This window comes from Myiozetetes cayanensis, unplaced genomic scaffold (genome assembly GCF_022539395.1).
Source record: "Myiozetetes cayanensis isolate MyiCay16 unplaced genomic scaffold, myiCay2020 scf13, whole genome shotgun sequence".
NCBI classification, from domain to species: Eukaryota; Metazoa; Chordata; class Aves; order Passeriformes; family Tyrannidae; genus Myiozetetes; species Myiozetetes cayanensis.
In genome coordinates, this window is record NW_026086937.1 from 8,269,349 (window position 1) to 8,284,720 (window position 15,372).

The 15,372-nt window shown below is 43.2% G+C and overlaps 1 protein-coding gene across 2 annotated transcripts in view; it reads left to right on the plus strand.

Annotated features, from left to right (window-relative positions):
* The first annotated feature begins 423 nt into the window (after window positions 1–423).
* AMER3 (APC membrane recruitment protein 3) overlaps window positions 424–15,372 on the plus strand; it is a 38,615-nt gene continuing 23,666 nt past the window's right edge. For both annotated transcript variants that reach the window (XR_007627962.1, XM_050308579.1), the window contains exons 1-2: window positions 424–556; window positions 7,369–10,407. Coding sequence is in view for 1 of the 2 variants with exons in the window: in XM_050308579.1 (XP_050164536.1) it covers window positions 7,390–10,389 (3,000 nt within the window). In the remaining variant the exon portion in view is untranslated. The remainder of the gene's footprint in view (window positions 557–7,368; window positions 10,408–15,372) is intronic.

The following is a 15,372-nucleotide window of genomic DNA, read 5'->3' on the forward strand; positions in this document are numbered from 1 at the left end:
AGCATTCACACAAACCAGCATTAACACAAAAGGGTGGCACAGTCCAATAATCTGCACACACTGCAAGTGAAGCTTCTCACTAAACTAAGACGCAGTTAGGTTTGCTTTTCTTCTATCCCTGACAGAAACAAAACAGCACGTGAGAAACGAAATTATTTGTATGTGTTCCTCCCTGTTTAATAAGCAGTCATATAGAGGGGAACCAAAATGCTGGCTCAGGACTCCCAAGCTTACCTTCTGGGCTTTTATTGCTAAAGCAACGGAGGCGTTTCCCTGGCATCAAGCAGATGGCTGAAATAAGCATCTTTCCTATATCAAGCTACGTGTGGAAGCTTAGAATCTATGTAAGGTACAAAAAAGCTACAAGCAGGAGGAATGAGGGGGTGGGGATGAAGGAAGAAGGAGGAGGAAAAGACAGGGGGTGGAGAGTAACACTGGAGAGCAGCAGTGGTCCAGCCCCTCAGAATCTGAAAAGCATCACAGGAGCCTCTGGATAAAGACCAGCCTCAGTAGCAAGGCTAGGAGACAGAGGATTTCTGCTCAGTGATAAAACATGGTGAGTAGGAATTTTGTAATCTCTCTTATTGTTAGCTCTGGTGCAATGGCATTTTCTTTCTGACACTCACAGTCCCTCTGAGGGGACTGTGATTTTGGGATGATTGCTTGTTTTTGAAGCATTGCATTTTACTTCTTTTTCCATACGTTTGACAAGTGTGTGCCTGTATTCATATGAATGCACATCCTATGTCCCTTTAAAGCAATAAATTACAGAGGATAGCCAAAGCTGTCAGCATTAACACTTTGCTGTCTGGTACCAACAGGCTGCTGGCCAGGACAAGAAAAAAATGCCCTGTTTCCTTCTCAGGTACCCAGTGGAAATTTCTGCTCTGCTGCCTTCCCCAGCACTACAGCTCCCTATGCAGGAGTTGATGCTGCTCTTTTTCATGGCATAATTCAAGCAGCTATGTTTTTTTCAGCCTCAGGTAGAGAAGAACACTGAATGAGGGGTGCAGAGGTTTTGTCAGAGAAGGAGCCTCCTTTTGTCATGGTCTCAGCCTCCTTCTGCTATGCTGTACACCCTGTGGGGTGGGGGGGAGCAGTTGGGTGCCCCACATGGGACTGGGGGGAGCTGTGGGTGCCCTACATGGGGCTGGGGGAGCAGTGGGTGCTGCTGTGCCCCCCCCAGGGATCCCTCCTGTCAGCACACAGCAGGACAGGGTGCTGAGAGTAGAAACGTGGTTAATTTTACTATGAAAAATCCTGAGCTCCACAAAACAGTTGTCAGGGCTTAAAGGAAGGTTCAGACTCCCCTATAGCACACTGCTAATAAGATTAAGCATTTAACGAGACATCTTTCTAGTATTCTGCCAGGGCAGTGTGAGATTTTACTTTCTGTGCTCACTGGAACTAAGGCTGAATCAAAAACCCATCAATATGCTTTTTGCTGGTTCTTCATGAGAAAGCCATTGCCTGACCTAAATGCACAAGAAAGGACTTAGGTATCCTGGGTCAGCCAAGAGAGACAAATGGTTAAGGGGAGTGATAAGATCCAGGCACCGAGGATGATGAGAGTACTCCTCCTAAGGGGAGGCATGATCTCAATGCAGGTTTGTGTGTCACACAGCCGCCTTTAAAAATAAACATTCTGCTGGTTCCTGAATGATGACTGTCCCTGATTACATCCTCCGTCCTTTCCACCCTCTTCTTTTCTGCTTTATAATGGAGATGAGATAGTAGCAGAGTAATCAGTTTAAGGGAGAAGATGAGCCCTGCTTTAAAATCCTCTTTGGTTTTTATCAGAAGAACTGTTACATTTGTTTGCTTACTAGAAGCAGCGTTACAATAACTGCAGGGAGGGCATCACCACCCTCTAGCAAGAAAGCATTTTTCTGCTTTGCAATTAAAAATCAAATTAACAGAACAGAATATATGTTCATTATTATTAGCAAGTATTTCCATTATTAACTTTTATCTTCTGAAGTAGAGAGTTAATGATTTTGACTGCAAATAAACAGTCTTATTAAAAAAATCCCCCCACACACTTTACTGGGAGCCCCAGCTGTTCTTTATGCATTGCTGATTAGATCCTAAGCATTAAAAATTAGTATTGTCCACTGACTTTGAAAGTAGCTGTGGCTTTCACCACCTCGATCTTGATTGTTTTTGCATTTTAGGACTTCCAACTGGTGCACAGCAAAAATCCTCCTGATGTTAACTGGGCATAGGAGGGGAGAGGCACTATGAGTGCTGCATTCTTTTTGCCTTTCTCATTACATAGCTTCTCAAGAAATATTTTAAAAAACTTTTCATCTTAAAATGCATCCATTTTAAGCATAATCCATGTCCAAATGCCCAAACCAGATATATGTTTTCAGGAAATTTAATTATGCTACTGTTTCTGAGGGGAAAGCAGGGTAACGTTTTCAAAGGGACCTTCTGATTGTACCTTCTTAAGTCTGATTGATATGAAGCCACTTGTGGAAAAGGGATTTTGGACTCACTCCAAACTTGTATTCTAAAACATAAAAACAATCCAAACAGGGATTTTCCTTCTTTTTCAATTAAAAAACCTAAAAGAGTATTCAAAGTTTATCAACTCTTTCATTTAATAAAAATAACGTGCTTGGAGGGAGGTGAAATTCAGATGCCAAGTGATCAGAATTCTGCTTAAGCAGGAGACAGCAAGGCACCAACTCCACCACCAGCCAATGGTAGGTATGATCTAAATGTAAAGAAAGAGCATTCCTATCTCCCCTGCAAAAACACTGTACTCTGAATTTTACCTATTTCTATCTCCAAGAGAGAGAGTTATATATAAATTGCACATCAAACAAGCAAGTAAGAGAGTCCAAGCCAGACACCTGATAGGATTTTGGAATAAATGAACCTTAATTATATTTTTTGCTACTTAAGCCTAATTACTCTTGAGCCAAACCTGCTGAATCCAGAGAGTTCATCTAAATTTCCTCTCTGAAACACTGCTGTGTCTAGCCCTGCAATCCCACTGAAGCAGATACTTCTACTTTCCCAGTAGGATGCTCTTCCTAGAATTACATGCAAAAGGACTGATATTCTACCTTTTCTTAGGAGATAACCTAAACAAAACTTGCCAGCTAGTAAGATGTAAGATATCAACTTTGACACCAGCTCAAAACCCAAAGCAAGGCTTCCCCCATTCCAGCACAGAAGGAAAGTGGTGAACAGCTGAGCCTGGCAGAAAGCTCCGAGAACCATGGACAGAGGCAAGTGGGACCCCTCTCTCTGACCCACATGACAGAGGCAATATTTGGACAGTTTGAGTCCTGCTTCCACCCATTTTCCTAAGGAATATCAGGTTCCATTGCAATTCTTTTTGGCCCTTGCCTGCTGACCTGGACTTAGGTAGAATTTAGGCCATCTGAATATGGCTCTTATTAACCAGAACAGTTACCTAATTCAGCCTTGTTCAGGTCCTCATAACCCAGAACCTTAAACAATTGCTTTGACTGTCCTAAAACCAAGTTTCCTCAGCCCACAGGAATGTGTTCAACTTCCCATTCTAAAACTTTAATTTACTTTCAGATGAATCACAGATGCAGTAAAACCTTCAGAGTTTGTGAAAAGGCTGTCACACACCCTGCATAGATGGTGTATGTTTGAACATGAAGTATCTCTGCATTTTATGAGCAATATTATCCAAATTTGAAACAAAACCTTATTTCCATTATAATATAAACCACAAATCCAGATCTAATTGCCTGCTCAGACACTTGTGAAATCCTGAAAGAGAGAAGCTGGTATGATCAAGCCAGCTAAAAGTACTGTTTACTGTGGCTGGGAAGTCTCAGTGCTGCTGCACCTAACATTGTTGTAAATGACAACCAAACTGTAGCCCAGTATAAGATTCAAGGATGTCCTCTATTTAAATACATGTATTTTGAACAAGTAATTTCACAGATACTAAAAAAGAGGTCAAGTAACATTAACAAAGAAAACATCCAGAGTCTGTTCAAAACAGGACAATGTAGCCTCAGTAGACTGACTGCTGGTTTCCACAGGTTTCTTTTTTTCACAGTGATTTTAATTGCAAATTATGTTTCCTTTATAAAGGTGGAAATTAGTCCCTCATATATCTTTTATCTCTGTGGAAGAACAGATATACTGCAAGTTAAGTCCAAGAGGAGAATAATTAAAAAGGGACAGACAGGCAATAGCGTAGCTGAGTGCAAGGGTCAAGAAATCCCAGGGAAAATGTACCATTTTTTAAATACCTACAATAATGTTTCATAGAATTTTGATTAGCTTTACATAAGCACTGGAGGGTAACTTTCCCTTACAGCACTTAAATGTGTTTGTGACTTCACTGGTGCAGCTTCTGGGTTTAGAGATATAACTTGTGTCCCTGCAAAGACAGAAAATAGATATTATGGTATAGTCCAGTACAACCAAAAGGGCTAAAATATAGATAGATACATATATCTATATCTAAGATATAGAAAGAAAGCATCATCACATAAATATTTGTGGTGTATTTGGGAAGAAGCTCACTGATAATTCATGTCATATGAGGATGAAGAGGAACTCAGTATGGGAAGTTACAAATGTTTTTAAAAATCTGCAGAGTCTGGTAGTCTGTCCTGAAGAGCCCTCAAAGAACTGACTGAGGGGGGTCTTCCTTTTCTTGGTGTTCATTCTTAATAACATTTTTAATGTGGAAGATTCCCAAAGAGGCGATAGTCTTAAAACAGAAGAAGCAGGATGACACAATGAACTAGATACTAAGTCTGGCATGAATCCTGTGGGAATATTAGGAAGAAGAATATATGGGATCAAATAGAGACATGAAATAATCAGAACACAAAGTTGATGGCTATATATATAGTAGATATTAAAAAGCCCAAACCAAATAAAAACCCCACAAAACCCAAATGACATCTAACGTTTTTTCTCCTCATCAGAGGAAACTGAGAAGGTAGCACAGGCTACCATCAGTGTATCTGACATTATTATACTACATATATTCTCAGTACAGATGTTATTCAGGCCATTTGGGCTTTCATGTTAAAACTGTTCATCAAATTTATAAAAAAAAAGACAGAGGAACAAGCCTTAAAGTTTCTAGACTCAGTTATCAAACTGGTCATCCACTGTGTTTCAGGGAGATACAATTCAGATCAAACATCACTTTATTACTAGGATTATCTAACGACACCCTGAATTCTTAGCTTTACTACATGTCATACTTGACAATAAATAAACCCACCTCTAAAAGCCTTTTTAATGCATCTATAGATAAAGTTCCTAAGTATACAATATCCTACAAAGGTGACCCTTGCTTAATACTCAGAATGGGCAGAAACAGCTGCAGGACTTCAAGGAGTTCTGCATACCATTGTTATAGGGCTGGCATTTGCCATGTCACAGACCTCTAAGGAGCTTCTCAGCAGCATCAGGAGCTTCCCACAGGGACACAGTACCTACTTCTACATTTGCAAAGGACTGAGATGTCAGACACTTCATTTTTTGGGATATTAATAACTGGTCTTGCATCAGCTGCTTCTGATTGTTTTCACGACTCTACCCGAGTTCTGCACACTGAATTTCTTGTCAATCACACCTTGCTTTGCAGGAGTGTAATCCTGTCCCAGTGACCTATTTCTAAATATGCAAAACAAGTTTCCCGCAGCATCAGTGAACTCCAAATACCTGACAGTGTAGTAAAATGTTTACTGGCTTTCATTAAGAATGCTCTGCCACAATCACACACAGCCCCAAGCCCAAAAAAATGTGCCAACATCTCAATCAGACTGACAGACACCCATCTATCACCACCCACCATGTTTTCCAGAGCACATCAAACATTCACACTCTGCCCTTACATTTTCTGACTTTTATCACTGACCTACATTTTGTTGTAAATATTGCTAATCACCTGCTAGTTTGCAGCTTCTGTGAGCAACCGGCTGTCACTGATCTGTCTGCCGGAGAAGAGCTGCGGGTGACAACTCCCAGATACAAAGATCTGCATCTTGTGAGGTGCTGGTCAGAGCGTGGCCATTCCCAGCAAGCCCTGGCAACTGGAAAGCCTCTGGAGGCTACAGATAGCTGTTACAGTTCCAGCTTTAAGTTGTACTTCATGAGTACAAAGGCTTGGCTTGGTGCTGAATTTAAAATCTCCCATTCAGTGTCTCCGATTGTTTAGTTATGTCTAAACAATTGAAAACAAGATAAACCATTAACGGAGAAAGATCCAAGCATGTTTTTTCAAGAACAGGGCTTGGAGTTACTGTTCTGTAACTTCCCATCCAGTAAAAATCTGTTTGTTCCAACAGCTTTTAGGAAGTGCTTGTTTCTTCCCTGACCTACCCTTATGTAACTCCATTGACTTACTCAATATTCAAGTTGATACAAAGCAGAAAAGGATCAGAAGTGTTTATGAAATAACTGCTGGAAAACTGAAAGCAACATGGCTAAAATAATTAATGACTATTAAATAGATTTATGGAAACATAAAACAGGTTCAATACTAAACCATATAGGCAGAGCCTGAAAGTGGCATTGATACAGGTATTTTTAGAAGAGTATTATACAGAGTATTTTTAGAAATAGCTAATCAATGCATAGTGCAGATTCAATGTGCCAATGCCTCTGTGTGCTACACTGTTCTTTGTGAATTGGAGATGACACTTCTGTCATAATTAACAGTGATTTTTCAATAGGGCACTTTTGACTTTCGACAATTAAAGTAGTAGTGCAGAAAATGTTCCATTATGTTCAGGAGGAAGTGAAGCAAACACAGAAATTCAGTTTGAGCTCGTTTCCAGGGTAGTACCAAGGTTTATGGATTTTTTAATCACAGGTCAGGATTATTTTATTTTATTGTAAAATGAGCATCATGTGTCAAATATTTGATCCATTTTGTCAGGAGATTTCCCACACTGAGCTCTGTCCTCCTCAAACACACAGATTTAGGAGCTGCTGCCTCCCTGATGCACACACTTGCATGGTAAAGTTTCTCAGGCATTGTTTTTCACTTATACCTCTTCTACTTTCAGAACAGAACCTCTATCTTGTTAACAGCCATACTGAAGTCATAACCCTCAATCCAACCCCCTTATATCTAACAGACAAACTGTTCTCTGACTCCCAACTACCAGCCCATAATGTGCACTGTCTTCTCCTTGCTGGATCTTCCAGCCAACACACCTTCAGCTTCACTCCCTCTGTATCTCATGCAGTACCAGAACTCAGTGCTGGAAATGTCCAGTGACAGACAAACCCAATTCCATAATGCTTCATATCCCTCCCTTTGTTCTCCAGTTGCTTTCCAAATGTACAAGTGCTAGCCACCAACCTCACAGCAGTTGTGTTCTGCTGCTTTCTTTCCAGAAACAGATGTGAGGAAGCAGCATGGAGCTCAAGAGAGGAAAGACCTTCATAAAATCCAGTGTGCAACATGAGAAAGCACCACCAGTGCATACAGCTCCTACCAACAAAGATGAGAAGGGCAAAGATAAAAAGGCAGCTCTGGAGGGAAACCAAAGTATGGCTGAAGTCCAGTTGGCGTGTTTGGCCACACACAAGAACTACAGATTTTCTACCAGAGCAACAAAGAATGGAGCTGGTGACCACAGCCTGGAAAAATCATCTGGGTCCTCCTACAAACTTGTAAGGAAGAGTAAAACCCACGAGTGTGTTGCTGAGGCAGACAAAGCAGAGCACCGCAGCCCCAGCAGCAGGGCCTGTGAGGAGGGGTTTTCCGGAAAGCCTAAGGGCCGACTTGTCAACAGCATCAGCTTTTCAGGGGTGTCCAGCTCCAGCAGTAAGAAGGAGTGTGTGGTCAGCCCCAGCCAGTCTGCTTGCAGCAGTCAGATGATTGATTACAGGAACTTTGTGCCACAGATGCCTTTTGTACCAGCTGTCGCAAAAACCATTCCCAGGAAGAGGATTTCCCTCAAGAGATCTAAGAAAGGGCTCAGAGATATATTTCACATAAGAAAAAATAAGCCAGACAGCCTCACATTTCTGGTTGAGAAGGACAAGAACTTGTCCTCTCCAGGTTGCAAGAGTGAGTTGTCTGGGCGCCTTGCAAAGTATCTGTTCAAAACCGGAGAAACATTTGCAGCTGATTGTTTGTCACAGGACTGCTCAGACAGTGAACTGCAGTCTGACTCCTCCTACGACTGCTGCACTGCCCTGTGTGAAGATGTTGCCTCCCTGAAGAGCTTTGACTCCCTCACTGGGTGTGGGGAAATCTTTGCTGATGAGAGTTCTGCTCACCTGGAGCTGGAGAACAGCAAAGACCTTCTGCTGAGGCGAAGCAAGCACAAAGACAGCCCTGCCATGGGCTCTTTCCAAGGCGGGGTGGAGCAGCTGGCCTCTCCTGGCCAGAATGAGACTGTGGAATTCGCAAAGTTTTGGGACAACATCAACAAATCAGTAAGGCTACATCAGAGTGCTCTGTTTGAGAAGAAGCTGCTGAAGGTACCTGGTTCTGACACAGAAAAGATTAAAAGTCAGGCTGCCATATCGGTGACAAGCCCCCAAGTGTCACCTGATAAAGAAGGAGACAATTCCAAAGACAGCTCCACAGAAACAGAAACACCGAAAAGTGAAAACCAGGAATCCACATCCACAAGTGATGAAGGCTACTATGATTCATTCTCTCCTGGACAAGATGATGAACTGAAGGAAGCTCAGACCCCTGGTGTCCCAGGTAGATTTCCAAGAGACAGCTACAGTGGAGATGCCCTTTATGAGCTCTTCTATGACCCAAATGAAGTCAAAATAAACCCAGTCCTTGACGATGACTTGTGCGCATCTGAAACAGTTTCAGAGCAAGCCATTGAGATCCCTCTGTCCATTTACAGCTTTCACGTAGGAGCTGAGGAGAACATGGCTTCCCAACCAACTCTAGACATTATCAGCCAGGGGTTTTTCCACAGCTCATGGAAAGGCAAGGAATGTTTGCTAAAGCTCTGTGATACTGAGCTCTCGTTGACTATGGGGATAATAAACTGGCTGCGAAAACACTCAGGACTCGTTTCCTCCCCGGACTCTCTTCAGAGTCCTCAGTCACAGCCAGAAAAGTCCAATGATTCATCAATCCTGCCCAGTCCCAGTCCAGAGCAGGAACTGAGCACAGAAGCTCAGCAGGAAAAACCAAGGAAGGAAGATTCTAATGCATTTCCTGTATGCCTATCTTTGGATGAAAGCAAATACACAACCCAGGCCTCTTCAGCAAACGTCGCTGAAAGAGACTACAGCCTGGGCTCCTGCCCAAACACATCTAATCTGGATTTCCAAGGAAGAGAAGGGAGTCACCATGAGGATTTATCTACAGTGCCTGGGATTGTGGAAACCACCACATCATCAAGTTGTGCACCACAATCACAGGCTAATGGGGACAACCTGCAGACATCTTCAACTGACAATGAGAGGATGGCAATTTCATTGGGATGTGAGACATCTGGAGATAAAAACCCGCTGCCAGAAAAGCTGAGCAGGGAGAGTGGCTCCCAGAGCTCTGAAAATCCTTTGTTAGATGATAATCACGAAGTAGAATCATGTTACTCCTACAAGACTGCTGTGACCTCACTCCTAGATCCCCTTGAGAGGGAGGACAGAAACAAGCCAATGTATCACTCTTTCTCTGTTTCCTGTGACAAACCACAGCAGCCTCTCACCCTCAGACACTTCCAGGGCTACATTAGCCCCACACCAACAGAGAGTAGCACTAACATAGTGCAGCTCTTAGAGCACTGCGTAACACAGGTGGCATCATTAAAAATCAGCTATGAAAACAAGCACCTGGAGGACAAACACATCGGGAATGAAATGAACAATATCATTCATAAGATGTCTCGGTACAAAAACAAGTTATTGTTGCAAAACGAATGCAGCTGCAGTGCTCAAAATCCAGAATACACCAGTATTCCTAGCACAAATCAGTATAACTATGAGACAAGTTTCCAATCCAGTGGTCTGTATTTGAAGCAAAATGGGGAGCAAATTAGCTCTGAAGATCAGAAAAGTAAAGCAAAAATCCTTGATGAGGTCAGCAGAAGAAAGATAAATTTTGAATATGCCCAGCTAGATAATCAAGCCCTCTCCTATTTAAAGGACTTTGGTCTCAGCCCAAGTGACTCTTCCCCTGCAACATCTCTCAGCAGACCAACGTTTTTACCCCTCTTTAACTCTGTCTGCTCAGACATACCTGCCACGTTCTCAGGCAGCACTGCTGTCTCTGTAGCTGACTCGCTGCAGCACAAGGAGGCCAAGCAGTGCAGCCCAGGGCTCTGGGCTTACACAGAGACCCCCTGCCAGGGCCTGGCTGGAGGGAGTGCTCTGTCCCCTCTCCTAGAGGCAGCGGCCCCGGATACAGCAGTGACAGCGAGGAGCCACCAGTAGCACACCCGCGTGGAGAAGGTGAGTGCTCATGGGAAGTGTGACATGAAATGTGAAATAAATAACATCTGTTCCCTTTCCACAGGGAGACACAGCAGCTGTCTGACACATTCAGGGTCTCTCAGCTACACAGGGGGTCACACAAGAAAGCCAGGGAGCTTGCAGTCTTCAAGAAGAGCTGAAGTCAAGGCACGCTCCATGTGCAAGCTTGACAGGCTTCTCAGGAGAAGGATTATGGGGGCTGTGCTGCACCTCAAGTGTTTGAAAATCCTTGAACCACACTTCCACAGCATAGGGAGATCCAGAATCTGTCCTCTGGCACAGGGTAAGAAACAGCAGATGAAGCACTCAGCCATTGTGCTGGTTCAGGTTTGGCTGTCCCATGAGGCTTCGGGTCAGAGCAGGTCCCTCTGTACACACTGTTCTAACTCTGCCTGCTGAGCAATCCTCTGTCCTCCAGCTGCTGAGAGGAACTCTTGTAGAACTATAAAACTTGTGTAAATCCTCTATTATGTGGCCCTGCCAAATCTGACAGATTGGCTGAACTCTGCCCAGCCCTGGGACGCTGAGAAGGCCCCTTTGGAGGTGGTGGAAGAGGAGAGGAGGCTGCAGCAAGGCCAGGATAGAGAATTAAGGAACAGCTCATTATTTGACAGAGGGACACAGGGAACACAACACTCCTCTGGCTCTTGCTGCTCACAGCAGTGTGTCTGCTTCTGGTCATCTCTAAAGGCTTCCAAAGCAGCACAAACTGAAAAGGACAGTGTTTCTCCCTGCATGAGGCAAGAATAACCTTACATTTTCAAGGCTGGGGAAATTCAGCCACCAACCTGGCTATTTACATCATTGTGGAAGTGACCTTGCCCACTAACAAGTCTCCCATTGCAGAGAGCGATATTTTTTTAAGGTCTACATGAAGTTAAGGGCCACAGACTATCAGTCTTCCATGCTCTTTATTAACACATCATTCAGTTATAATCTGTTCATCAGTGAATTAGGTCTTCCTCTACTGAAAGAAGCGATTTTGGTTTTGTTTCCATTTTTGTTGCAAGCAATTCTGCATTTGTGGAGGTTCTGCTGACTAGCAAGTCACCTACTTGTGTCACCAGATTTTTTAGCAGAACTTGTCATTCAAGAACACACCACAATCATTAGAACTACTTGCCTCTTTTAGATACTTCTGAAATTAAAAACTGAGAAACAAACAAGGCAAGGTTTGTGCTCACAGCTACTATATGTAAGAAACCAGGGCTAGGCACAGTTTTTTGGGGTTAGAAGAACAGATCAATGTATGCATCACCCTGATATTTTTAGTTTGTTGTGAATATTAATCCACAGGGTACTGCTAAGAATATCCCTGCCTTCGCAGGCTAGGAATGCAAAGGGATTCTAATTTTGAGGAGTCGCTTTCTGGTAGAAACAGAGAAGGGAGTCAGAGCTGTGTGACTGTCAGGAGTGGTAATAGATTGTATCTTTACACTGAACAAGACATAACAGGAGCAGACATTGCTGGTCTGGGGGCACTTTCTTTGCATTGTATCAAGTGGCAGCTGCTGTGACACCACGTGTCAGCACCGACAATACCTGCCAGGGCAGGGATGTGACACAGGTCACAGGTGCAGCATCACCTCAGGCTCAGAGAGAAGGCAATTCAAGTTTTTTCCAAAAGGGAGCTGTTGGTTTTTGATAGAGGCTTATCAAACAGTAAAAGGAATGGCACTTTAGAATATAGATGGAATTTACACAGTCATAAAGTGACTTTAAGGACCGGGCTCATTTCAAGGAATCATTTTACTGCAGGCTTGATGTTTGTTACAATTTCTTACAGAAAAAAAAATTAGACAATAATTAAAATGTCTTTTTACATGGTTAAAAGAACTGGCTGTGGTGACAGATATAAACACTGCCATGTGACCGAGTGTTCCTACTCAGTATCTCTTGCCTACCCACATTCCCAGATGGCCCACAGGTTTGTCGGAAATTTTAAATCTTTGTGAAGATGACTCAGGATCTTTGCCTTGATCACGGGGGTGGCAGTGTAAGAGAGGCAATATGCAAACATGGTGTCACCCCTGAATCCATGGAGACAGACATCACCGAGAAACACTCCCACGCTGGACATGACTGTGCAAACCCCAAGAGCTTATTCGTAAGGAACGCTTTAAAATGTCTCACCCAGGAGTTGGGAGAGAAGTGACAGATCCAGAGGTGGTTCCTGCTTTGTTCCTCAGAAAAAATGCAGCCCCTGCTCCTGCTACGGACTTGGAGATCTGACCTGAAGGAGGTGGGAAGAAGAAGATCAACTTTCTTGCCATTTCTCATGGGACACAGGAAAAGCTCATCTCAAAAGCCATTAAAATCTCCAGGTTTCACCAGTCCATCTCCACATGTCCCAGGGCCCACAACAACAGATGAGCCCATCCTCTCTCCTCTAGGTAGTGGGCAAGGTTCCCCTGAGCCATGCCCGGTCTCTGGGGCTTCACTACCCTGCTGAACACAGACACAGGGCTGTGATTAAGAGTGGTACAAGAAATGCCAGTCACAGCTGCTTCTGCATTTCTCCCTTCCTTTCAAATATCTTATGTCTGAGCTCACCAGGAATTTGAACCTTGGCAGTAAAGGAACCTCAGGGGCAAATGGCATCCTCACATGGGAATATAGAAGGCTTATGTAGAAGGTGAGAATTACCAGTAGAAAGTGCAATGAAAGGTATAATTTTCATTTTTCAGTATCTAAAGGCTAGGACTTAGTGAATGCAGTCCAACTTCTGAATACAGAGAGAATTTCTAGATCTGTACATTCATGAATTATAGAAAACAAGCTGCAGAAGTCTGTGCTTTTTGACCAGATGTTTTTCAGTTGGAAACTTCATCTTCAACAAGGAAACAGTCCTCAAGTAGTGCATTGGGATATTTCTCCCGACTGTCTGGAACTAACCAAACAGACAACACTGTGTGTCACAGCAACTGGACACAGGTAGAACAAAACACTCTGCAAAAAACAGCATTTCAGACCACTGAGCTATTTCTCCAACTTAATGGGGTTTGAAGTGCATCTTCCATTAACTGGTAGAATGGCAAAGCAACAAAACCCATGTGTGCCCCCAACAATATGTGCTCACTTCATTGAAATGCTGAACTGCCACATTATGCACCAGTTGAAGACTTTGGACGTGTTTCAGTGATAGCCCTGAAAGGAGTGCATTGCAATAAGCTTGCCCTCGGGTCAGAAAAAAATACATAACTGCCAATCAAAGAGGGATTGCTATAATAGATAGGGCAGCTGTAGATAAAAGGAGACAGTATTGCATGTTGATTGCTGTTATCATGGAACTGAGATTCAGAAGCAGATGAAATACAGCCCAGGCACTGCAAGGTGACAGAATAATGTGTATCCGATCCTCACCAACTAAAGGGCTACCCGCAGTCTAGGCAATTCCTGTAATTCTTTTTATTCCCTGCTTGTTCAATTTCATTACTTCCTGGGTCAACTTCATTCCCTTTCTCTTAAATAAGGTTGCATTTCTTCCAGGCAGATAATTTCTTTGTCTATCAGGGATAGGGAAGGCAAACTGCAATATTTGGATTTGATAAAAAGGAAAAGCAGAGTGGAGCCTCATCTGCATATAGGCAATTGTCTGATAAACTACAGTATTATTCCTTGAAATGGCCAGAGATACCTTAATAGGTGAAAAATAAAGGCAGAATCCCTGTGCACACAGGAGGGAAAGTGCACGGTAACATTCAAAGTCCGGTGTAAGAAATCCTTGTACTTCCATGCTCTCTCCGTGGCACAGCAAAGGGATCATCTCTCAAGTCTCACATGATAAATTTTAAAAACAACAAAGTGCAGAGACAGCCAGCACATTTTCTGCATTGGAAGTGCCTCTGGCTCTGAAACATACACCTGCACAGAGTCAGCTGCCCAGATCATGTTACAGTGAACTCGATATTGAAATCTCATCTGACAGTCCAGCAGCCACATTCACAGAGTCACATCCACACACACACTGCTGGTCAGAGCAATGCACCACCAATACAAATGTACTGTTTGTCACATGTGGTGCCATGCAAGCAAAGAGCAGGGAGGCAGAGGTGACAGGGCACTGCCTCTGCTAATACATCTGAGTGTTAGTCACCATGTGCCCAGATACTTGGGTTAAATGCTAAATTAAACGATTTTCTCCTTCATTAAACACTGTTGCTTCTGGACTTGGCTCTGTCTCACTGCACTGTCTTCATGGTACTTTGTCATCAGTGCTCACTCTCCCCAAAATCAGAATTCTACCAGGAGGAAGAAATGTTCCTGCCAGCTTACTTTCTAGAGAAGGGGTTTTCCCCACAGTTATCAGCACAGATAATCCCTCAAAAGGCAGATGCACTATCATGGGTTTCATTTTAAAACTGAAGAAATTGATTTGCTGCTTTACCCGCTATTGCAGCAGGATGGTTTCCATGGATACAGCCTTATAGGGACTCTATTTTTCCCCTGTTGACAACAGTACAGAAAGCTAAATTCTCATCTTCATTGCACCAGCATAAATTTGAAGCCAGGGGAATGATTACCAGATTTAACCCTGAGAGCAGCAATTGGCTCTGTCTCCTTCAGCCTTGAATTCGAGATTTTCAGGGGGATGGCAATGAAGGGAAAAAAGAAAAGGAAAACAGTTTCTGGGTTTTTTTTCCAGCAGCATGGGCTGAGGGACAGGAAACAAACACAGTGCCTCTGTGTGAGAAATGGGGAGCAGTCAAGGTAGAATGCAAACACATTAACTGCTTGTTCAGAGGCTTAGTGTGTTCCCTGACATTTAACTGTAAAAATACAAATCAAGTTTCGGCTATATAAGTTTGACTATAGAAGGCCTTAGAATTATCTGTGTGGCATTGGGCCTTTTGTTTAAAAGAATCAGTTGTTACCACTCTGAAGAAGACCTTCTTCACTTCAGTTTTGCTGAGATAGTCAGGAAGGCATAAGGGTTGGGAAGAA